Source organism: Paramisgurnus dabryanus, chromosome 1 (assembly GCF_030506205.2).
Source record: "Paramisgurnus dabryanus chromosome 1, PD_genome_1.1, whole genome shotgun sequence".
Classification (NCBI taxonomy): Eukaryota; Metazoa; Chordata; class Actinopteri; order Cypriniformes; family Cobitidae; genus Paramisgurnus; species Paramisgurnus dabryanus.
The window spans coordinates 55,223,987-55,234,101 of record NC_133337.1 but is presented as its reverse complement, the minus strand read 5'-3'; the positions used below and the strand labels follow the sequence as shown (position 1 = coordinate 55,234,101).

The following is a 10,115-nucleotide window of genomic DNA, read 5'->3' as shown; positions in this document are numbered from 1 at the left end:
AGCCACCTTACGGACTCCAGAAGGCGCATGCTTCAAAGAAGTAAACGACTCGGGTACATCATAAAACACACTGGGGCTCAGCCTTCCACTGACAAGCAGGAAGATCGACGGGCTCGCTCTGTTACACACAAATAGCCCAATTAGCGATCACATCGGGTCGCTACGGGAGAGGGATCACGATGGGGCTGAGAGGCGGGCATTGATTAGGAGTCCCAGCAGGGCTGAGGCCTGGGAATAAAGTAAACAGAGCTTTGGCCTGATTCCACACAGCAACCTCAAACTCTCAAGCACCCTTTGGAGAGAAGAGCCTCCCACGGCGAGACACAGATTGTGAAGAGAGATGGAAAAGAGAGAGAGAGAGGAAAACAGAAATAATGATAAGATTTTTGAGGAACATCAATGAATTTTTTAACACGATGTAATGACCTGTTAGGGTGTGTGGATGTTGTAATTGGATACAGAATGCGCTCGAGGTTGCGGATGGAAAGAATTTTACTCGAAAATGCATACAGGATGTGGGGTGTTAGACAGCATGCTGAAATGGGACACACATCTGACAATACACATGATGAACTGATGTTTTCCACTGATTTACTATACTGATACTGGAAGCCCAAAAAAGCAGGAGACTCGCTAAGGTAATAAGACATGTGTTTGCCTCCAGTAGAAAATGATACAATAAAATCAATAAGCCCTAAACTGTGTTCCAAGTACCCAAAGCAAATAAGTGATTTGGCTCATGTGGACATCTAGTATACTGGTGCAATAATTAAAATTGGTATGTCTGATGCTCAGCAAGGCAATCTGTTTTCCACTGAGATACAAATGTCTAATTCAGTTCTTCTGAACTGACAGGACATGAAAATGGGTCACTGGTCTGTTCCGGTGAAATTGTGGAGAGCAAAGAAGATCCATGTAAAATGCAAATGTGCTTTTTTGGTTGTGTTTCTTAATAGACACTTCCTTGCAAAATTAGGTGGATAATAAGGGTGTCACAGTTCTCCAAATTCTCGATTCGATTACATTTCCGTTTCCAAGGTCAAAATTCGATTCGATTCTTGATTTTTACTGTTTTTTATTTTTGAAAGAACAGGTTGCTATGCCATTTTTAGACTTGACTTTTATTTAATATAATATCTAACAGTGAACCCGGAGATGCCCTGCCATGTTAGTCGTGCTGCTAGTGGAAAAATATGGTACACGCACATACCTGATAAAACGAAACTTCCTGTCAGTACTTTGCACCTTAAAAACATGCTTTTATTACCGTCATACGAGATTGTGAGACTGTACCCCAATAAGTCATGTTTAAATGCTGTTTTCATAACTATTAAGCAACTGAAATAAGTTGTTCTGAAACTTAAACGGATCTCAGTTCAGAGAAACGACCGGTCCTGTCACAGACGCCGTTCTCCTTTATATGCATGCTCTGATTGAGTTCAGCTCAAGGCGGGAGGCGCTTGCTGTTTTTTGTAAGCGTAAAGAGCAGCTCACGTGGTGTCTCCTGCATCTGCCATGCTATCTTTTAACTGGCTGTAGCTAGCGAAGTTAGATGAGGTTGACTCGCAGCACTCAACACGTGTGTTTTTTTCCACTTGGCAAGCAGACCAGACGTGACATGGGGGCATGGCAGCATTGACGATTACATTTTTTGATTCGAAGTTCGAGGTTATGACTTCATTTAGATCGATTTTGATTTAAAATCAAAAACGTGACACCCTTAGTAGATACCGACATTGAAGCGTTGTCTGACATGAGCTAAAATCACGTCCAATGTCATGTTAATAATATTGCTAGGCCTGTGGAGTTCTTGATAATAAATGTTACCCTGGACCACAAAGCCATTCATATGTAGCATGGTTATATTTGTAGCAATAGCCAAAAATAATCTGTAATTATCAATTTTTATGGCAAAAATGAGTAGGATATTAAAGTGCACCTATTCAATTGCTTAAAGGTATAGCGGAAGATTTTCGTTTTCCGGGTGGATCACCACTGTTATTGGTCATCCCAGATGTCAATCATTCTGATTATATGTTGACGTATAACCGTCGTACGTGCTCGCCTCTACGTTCGCTTTCTGCACATGCGCACTTTCACGTGTATGTGTGTTGTGCTACGGTTTCAACCATTCATTGAAGGTCACGTTCTCACTGTATTTTTTTCAAAATGTCTGAGGGTCGCAAGAGAAAAAGTGTCTACGAATTGTATGACAAGAAGAGAAAGGACTATAAATAAAGAAACAAGACCAGATGTTTATGGGAGACTATTTCACACGCTGGCGTGAGCTAAAAGGACAGGTTGGGCTTCCCACGCGAAGTTTCTACTGGAAAGGTATATTTAGTCATGCTATTTGGAGAAATCCATTTAAAATCACTGCTGGTAAAAGTTGATGTAAGCTATGATTTGTGATGCTAGCCCTGGCACAAGTCACGAACCGCACAGACACGGTAAACATGCCGACAGAAACTTGTAAACAGAGCGAAGAGAAGAACTGAGCTCCTGCACGTTCTCTCTCTGTCTCGTGCACGCGTTTAACAAGCGTTCCCTCTCGGGAGCATTTTTTTTAAAATATCGAGGGGCGGTTCTTTTAAATAATTCGGGAAAATCTTCCGCTATACCTTTAAAAAAACTTTCTTTTGTGTATTTGAAAAAATACAATGTGTTCGCACAGTTTATGGTTAAAAACACATCATTTTCCACATACCATAATTTTTTTAGCTCGATTTCCCTCTCTTCCTAAAACGCACTGATTTTGTACAAAACTCATCGTTTTGAAAAGCGCTGTGTCCCTGATTGGCCAGCTAATCTGTACATTGTGATTGGCCTGAATACCTCTGACGTCAGCCGGAAATTAGGGTTGTGCCGATAGACGATAGTATTGTGTATCACCAATCATCAAACATATCGCTAATAGCGGGCTTTTATGACGATAGTTGGTGATAGTTATTATTATTATCATCATAGTTTCACATTAACATGCGCATTGCATGCTTTTCCTCACATGAGAAGGTTTGTGGTCTTTACTCTGCGCGAGAGAGCTTCTAATGCAAGCGGATTACTTCTCCCATGCACGTGGACTTAATGCGCGCGTCTTGGACTCTTGCTCAGACATGAATGCGCGCGGCATGTACTAATTCTAGCACCTGAACTTTGCCTGCTCCCTGGCACGCAGAAAATTTTAGAGCGCCTAGATGAAGTGAATGGATTAATGGCATCAGTTTTAAGAAGGTTGCAATGATGACAGTTTTGCCCTTGCTTCTTTTTTGTCCAAAATTGGGCATTTCGCCCAACACTACCAGAAATGTGGAATTATGATAATGTCGGTCTTCTCTGCATCACCAATCCCAGGAAGTAAACTGTTGCCTACAGTAAACCGTGTTTGTTGTAGTCCAAGAAAAGAGATTAACATTGGAGACCATAACTCGCGTCAACGTTCATTTGGGGTTTGCACCTTTTGCATATAGTTAACAGGTACTAATTCACACTTACACGCCAAAGGAAATGTAAAAACGTGAATCAGATTAATGGTGCTCTTTAAGTCAAGATGATGTTCCATGAAGATATGTAATATGTGTTGCTGTGACTTTATTTGTACAATTTTAAGGCGATTTTCTCAATATTTAGATTTTGTTGCATTCTCAGATTTTCAAATAGTTGCATCTCGACCAAATATTGTCCAATCCTTACAAACCATACATCAATGGAAAGCTGGTTTATAATATATGATGTGACTGGTATTGTCGTCTAGTGTCATAAATACATTTTTGTTTTGTACACTCTGGTGCCGTGCTGCGCTGAAACTATGTTTCCTGAAGCAAACCAGTTAAGAACCACTGGTCTAGTTAACAGGTACAATCACTGTGAAGCAATTCTGCCCTCATGTGGCAATCAAAAAATCAGAAAGAAAAACAATACAGTCCAAGAGAAGGACAAGGGAGAAAACAATTCTGCAACATCTCAATGCTTCCCTTTTGATGTATAAAAAAGCCTCAAGCTTTAGAGCAGCAGAAATTATTTTCTTGAGGGGGCTTTGTGTGTCCTTTCCTGCAGAATTGGATCTGAACACTCGAATCACTTGTCTTTGATTTGCAAATGAGAAAAAGGAAATGTAGAACAGTGTAAGGTTTTTGTTTTTTAAGAGAAGAAAACATTGATTGAATGCTGGTGGCAAAGAAAACCAACCACACCAGCCGGACTGCTTAAAAATATATTGTTAGAATCTGTGGCATTCTCACCTCATGTTTAAGCAAGTGGCCCCGAGTGGATCATGATTCATTCAGCGGAGGTAAAACACACAAAGAATGCAAAACAAAGGTAAAATCGGATGGTTTTTGCATTATTATTACCTGGGCCACTGTTTGTCCAAAAATCTGTGTCTATTTAACATTACAAAATGTTCCTGTTGACAAAGGGCCAGCAGACTATAGGTGGCTTTATTTTGGCAAATCAGAAGAAATTGAAAACGCACCCAGTTCCCAAGAATATGAATGCGAAACTGTAACAAAATGGTCTCAGAAACCGTAAACAACACTGCCTTTGGCATGCAGTGTTGTGTGGCAACCGATAAGGCGGCACATTTTTCCAAGAGATGAGCTGAGTTGAATATCCAGAGAGGGACAGTGACTAACAGCCCTGCTTTGCTATCCACTCTATTGACTTTGAGTGAAGGGAGCCCACTGCCACTTCCAAACCTTATTAATCTCCAAGAAGCAGGCAGAATCTCGGAAGTGCACCAGGAATGAGAGAGAGCCTGCATCGCTGCTGAACAGAAATGGTTTATAGTGCTCCAATCTCTCATCTTGGGTAGTCAAGACTTATACATGTACACTGCAAAAGAAAAACAAACTCACTGTACGTACATAGATTTGTGCTTTGATGCATTTACAACAGCATAAAAAATAAAGCCAAAATATCTCAAAAATAGCCGCTGATATCCCAGATGTCATTTGGAGCCAAAGTCTGCGCAGAAGTGATTGAGAATTGGAGCCGCAGTATCAAGGCCCCACCCATTTTCCTGTTTGACTCAATCATACATAAATCAAGTCGTCACACCACTTCTTAATAGCATCTAATAACCAACTTAAACCAAAGTTATTAGAAAATCGAACACATTAATATTATAAGAAATAAGTAAAATAACAGAAAACATTGCAGGGAAAATTTATTTTATTTTTATGTTTGGCTCACTTCCTATTTGTTTACATAAGAGGGCCGTGTTAATGACCTATACTGGAGCCAGTCAATAAAACAATCAAAATCTTTAGCTTAAAGGTGGGGTGCATGATCTCTGAAAATCACAAAAATAGAACCCCTACCCCAATAGAATCTGGACCTTATTTTGATAGACCCGCCCACACATACGTAACCCAGGCAACGGTGTTGGTTAGTAGACATGCCCCTTACTGCTGATTGGCTACAAGTGTGTTTTGCTAATTGGCCTGACTCACTTTTCCAAAGTGTTTTTAAAAAATCATGCACCCCGCCTTTAACTTCTCAGGACACGTATGGCATGTCTGGTTTAGACAAGTTACAATGTACTTTGCCATCCATGCAAAACAAAATGTCCTGCAACCGTTATTTTTATTTTTGGGAAATAAACATCCCATTTAAATGTTCACAAGCCAGTAGAGATGCTAGCATTGCAGACTTTAGGTTATAAAAGCTATTATAGTCTGAATTCAAAGTACTTGAAAATTGGATTTCATACTCTTCAGCTAAACAATCACTCCAAGGTGATCCCTTTCAAGCTGCTATAATTCAGCTCATATAATTTCCTTGGGCCCAAGTGCACACCTACTAGCCATAGTTTGTTATGCCATCCCTTAAACTGTAGAGGAAATACTGCCTTCAGGGACAGGGATGAAGCATGCAGCTCATCTCTTAAGCACATTTAATGGCTCGTTACCCCACTGCTCATTTCAGGCAACACGACACTCCTTGGTCAGGTGCCATTCTCTAATATGCTGGAAATGAGCCATGAGCCTCTATAGTCCCTAGACAGTCAGTATGGTGTGCTCAGGGGGCCATTTTGGTTCTCAAAGGCGTGCCGCGGTGAAAAGAGCCAAAGCAGAAACTGTTATTCCTGCAATTATCAATCCCCTGTAAAACATCACTAGAGTGTGTTAGGATATAGCATGAGTGAACAAGCTGGGTTTGACCTGTAGCTCTTAACAAGCTGTCAAGTGGGCCAGGTCACATTGAAAAACTTTAAAGTGTACATAAAGAACCAAGCCAGTGTTCCCACACCTTAGTTAACTTCAATTTCAAGGACCTTTCAAGGACTTTTCAGGTCCAATACCCTCAAATTCAAGACTAAATGTGGGCCAACATTTCAAGTGAGAGCAAGGTTACATTGTGTTACCTTTTAAGATACACTGTTACAGTTCCCTTTCGAGGGAACTCGCGCTGTGTCACTGCAGTGACACTTCAGGGGAAAAGTGCATCTGAATGTGTATATAAAATTCAACCAACGATGAGGCTTAACGACAAAGACAGGGTGACGGAGGAGCCAGGAAGTATATTGCTATCTGAAATATTGCCAAAGACGGCGTTATGGGGATGCAGGAAGTATGGCAAGAGAGACGCAGTGTCTCGTGCCCTTCTCAGGGAACAACAGTTACATACGTAACTCGAGGCGTTTTCATGTGTCAAACACAACTATGCAAAAAAGCATTTTGGTATGAATCAACATTCGCATACAGAAGATATAAGCATTTAAAGCATACAGTGTAGCACGTGTGCTTAAAAGGCTAGAAATTTTACGATATTATCCTACACTACACAGGGAATATGGATTTTTTTTTTTTTTTTAACCCATCTTGCATAAAATAGATTCAAGTACTTTCAATGACCTGTATCTATGTATGTATATTTTCAAAAACTTCCCAGGGCCTTGAATTATTTCCCCCAGATCCACAAACTTTCACGGATTTAATGAACCAGTGGGAACCCTGCAAGCCCATACAGTTTCTTGCTCCAAGGTTGTTTACCAATGAGATGATGAAAACAAATAATTTTTCAGAATCTGAAAACTTTGAAAGTTCACTTGTCCAGTGCAGAAAATCACAAAAAGGTTTGAATCAAGGGTATTCGGGAATAAGGGAAAGTAAAATGCTTTAAATGTTATTTAGAAAATATATTTAATAACAACAATGTACTGTATAGTACAAATAAAACATTGATATCAGGCACTTTTAGGCACATCCTACCTGTAAAAAATACCACAAACAACATCCTTAACAAAGAATGAAAGGATGCAAAAACATAAGCTATAGTGTGTTTTTTAAATTTCTCTGTAATTGTCCTAACATAAGCACAGAGACACACCTACACAGCCGAATCAAGGGGCTGCTGAGCATCAGATGACGTCATCAACAGAAAAAGTCGCTTGGAAAGCTCCGGACCAACTCTGCGGGTTGTAGATGTAATGCCCTCTCCGCGACGAATCAGCACGTCTGACAGCAGGCCAGCTTTTTCATGTTCTGATTTGTGCCGTGCATATGCCTACGGGTAACAAAATATGTATTTGAGAACAGAGATCTCACACACCCATACCAAACCTTACAACGCATCAATGATATATGCAAATGCATGTCCCATTTAAGTGTAAGGCTAAGAGGCATAATTAATATATCATCTTAGAAATGTCTGTTTCTGGGTGCTAACCTGAGCAAGGAGCTGAGGAGAGGGATAAGCGCTAAGTATAGCACTGGCCATATCAGGGCTGACCCGGTTCAACTGTTGAATTTGCCTCTTCCAAACCTGCAGTAAGCCTTTCCCTGCCCGGTCCACCTTATGACCACCTGACCATTCACTCTCCAAGCAAAATGTAAAACCTGTGTTCTCTCGCTCGCGCCTGAGAAAAAAAACGAACAAAAGAGTGAGCCACAAAGCAACTTGTTGGAAAGCTATAAATATGGAAATACTGGCTTCCCACTCACTTGAACGGTGCCTCTGCCACTGCCTTGGTCGACATGGTAATAAAATCAGTGAAGTCCTTCCAGGTCGAGAGGAAACGGACCTGCACCCCGGTATGCAGCTGCAAGTCTACCAAAGCCTGATAGACAGGTAAAGGGAGAGAAAGGATGAGAACATCAGTTGCAACTCTATAAAAGCAAATTCATCCATGAATCGACTGCCAATGAGGTGGTTCGGCTTACCTCCTCCACCTGCACTCGTGAGACCTCAGGAAGCTGCTTGATATCATCTTTCTTTCTTCTCTTTTTCTGCCCTCCCTGAGGTCCCACGTCCTTCTCCTCACCCAGCACTGCCTCGCGGTATTTCTTCTGACATTTTGAATTAAGAGATCTGGAAAACGGGTGCATATAATAAAAATATGCAAATATGTTAGAGCTGATTCAGAGCAGTGTAATGAGATTATTCAGCAATTTAAACCAGGCTACTTATTGTGTTCATTAAGTGATAATAAATATAAAAAAATTATCACAACCTTTACATACATTTCTTATTAAGTACGGTATTGTTACACTGGAGCATTTCAGCTGAACTACAACCTTCATGTCCACAGTCACTGCAGCTCTAACTGCTACTACAGGCAAAATGTCTCGACTACTAAACAATGCTTACTGAGGCAAGATAAAACTGCAAGATGAATTACTGTACACTGTAGGCCAGTGATTGACTTATCTTTACTTATACTGAATAAAAACCCTGCACTGACTTAAACAAATATTAAAGTCTCCCTGTAGTCTAGAATTGTATCAGTTAAAACTGATAGGATATCATAATAGCATATATAAAAGTTTTATTTGTCACAGTAATTTTTTCATGCTTTAAAACAGTTTGAATGTAAATCTACACCCTTGCCATATTTAAGGCGGGGTTTATGCTCTCTGAAAGCCAATGTTGATATTTGAAATCACCTAAACAAACACGCCCCATCCCAATAGAATTTAGACCTTCTTTTGATAGACCTGCCCCACACATACCAGGGTTTATACAGAAATCCTTAAGTTAAATTTACTACTTTTTACTACCTTCAGAATATTTTTTAAAACCATCACGACACTGAATTGCAAGTGTTAATCAGCGACCTTTCTATTATTTACACAGATTTTGACATATATAACATACAAAAAAAGAATTAAAGTGAAAAAATTCTTCTGACTGAAATATTTTTCAGGCCAAGTCATATTCCTTTACCTAACACTTTATGTAGGCGAGACCAATAGCATTTTAAGGGGAGATTTTTTTTGCCATAAATTCCACATTGAAGTCTCATGTGGCATATAGGTAGCTGTAGTTTGCAGGGCATTTCAGATTAAGGCGAAACAGCTAAATAACTCACTATATAAAAAGAAAACATGAATATCACCACCTTTAATGATTGTTTTATTAATTATTTATTAATTGTAAATGTATTTATTTTAGCATTTACTAATAATTTTTTAATCAAAGTTGAAACTGTTAACATTAGTGAATGCACCATGAACCACCGTCAATTACTGTAATGACATAAACAAGAATTCATGAATGCTTATATACTCTATATTTTTCATTGTTTGTTTGTTATATAATGCATTTACTAATGTGAACAAATACAACTTTTTAAATATCATATTATTCAGTAAACATAAACAAATAATCCAGGGTCTGTTCTGTTCACACAACAGTTTACAGTCACAGCTCTAATACAGTAACGTTATGTATGAATATAAACCCTGAACGAGTAACTCGAGTCAAACTCGTGTAGAATTCGCACAGGATGTCTGTAACCAAAGTGACAGTTGTTAATTGAATGACTGTACATTTCTCAACAAAATATTATGTTACAATAGAGGCAGCGCTGATCTGCTAGTTTATGCGCAATGTTTCTGCTGTTTACTTTCTCCTAAGACCTAAATGGTCGTGTTTATATGAGGATATTTGCAAAGACGGGATTTTTGAGGCATATGTGTTATTTAAGGCCAATAAAGCGGCAAAAATACGTACAACACATGCTCAATGAGAATCGAATGCGCGGCTTGCATGCTCTTCTGACACAGAAACTGCGGACGCACTGTTGTTTGTGTTTGAATGGCTTAAAATCACCTGTTTTTAAACTGCTGTGCTTAAATATATGTACAAATGTTACGTTTTTGTGACCACACGCA

The 10,115-nt window shown here is 39.5% G+C and overlaps 1 protein-coding gene across 2 annotated transcripts in view; it reads right to left on the bottom strand.

The window, feature by feature from the left end:
* Window positions 1-7,058: 7,058 nt before the first annotated feature.
* eme1 (essential meiotic structure-specific endonuclease 1) overlaps window positions 7,059-10,115 on the bottom strand; it is a 34,943-nt gene continuing 31,886 nt past the window's right edge. For both annotated transcript variants that reach the window (XM_065242386.2, XM_065242387.2), the window contains 4 exons: window positions 8,163-8,310; window positions 7,944-8,059; window positions 7,669-7,858; window positions 7,059-7,506 (listed from right to left, as the gene is read on the bottom strand). In XM_065242386.2, the coding sequence (XP_065098458.1) occupies window positions 7,330-7,506; window positions 7,669-7,858; window positions 7,944-8,059; window positions 8,163-8,310 (631 nt within the window). In that variant the 3' untranslated portion in view covers window positions 7,059-7,329. The remainder of the gene's footprint in view (window positions 7,507-7,668; window positions 7,859-7,943; window positions 8,060-8,162; window positions 8,311-10,115) is intronic.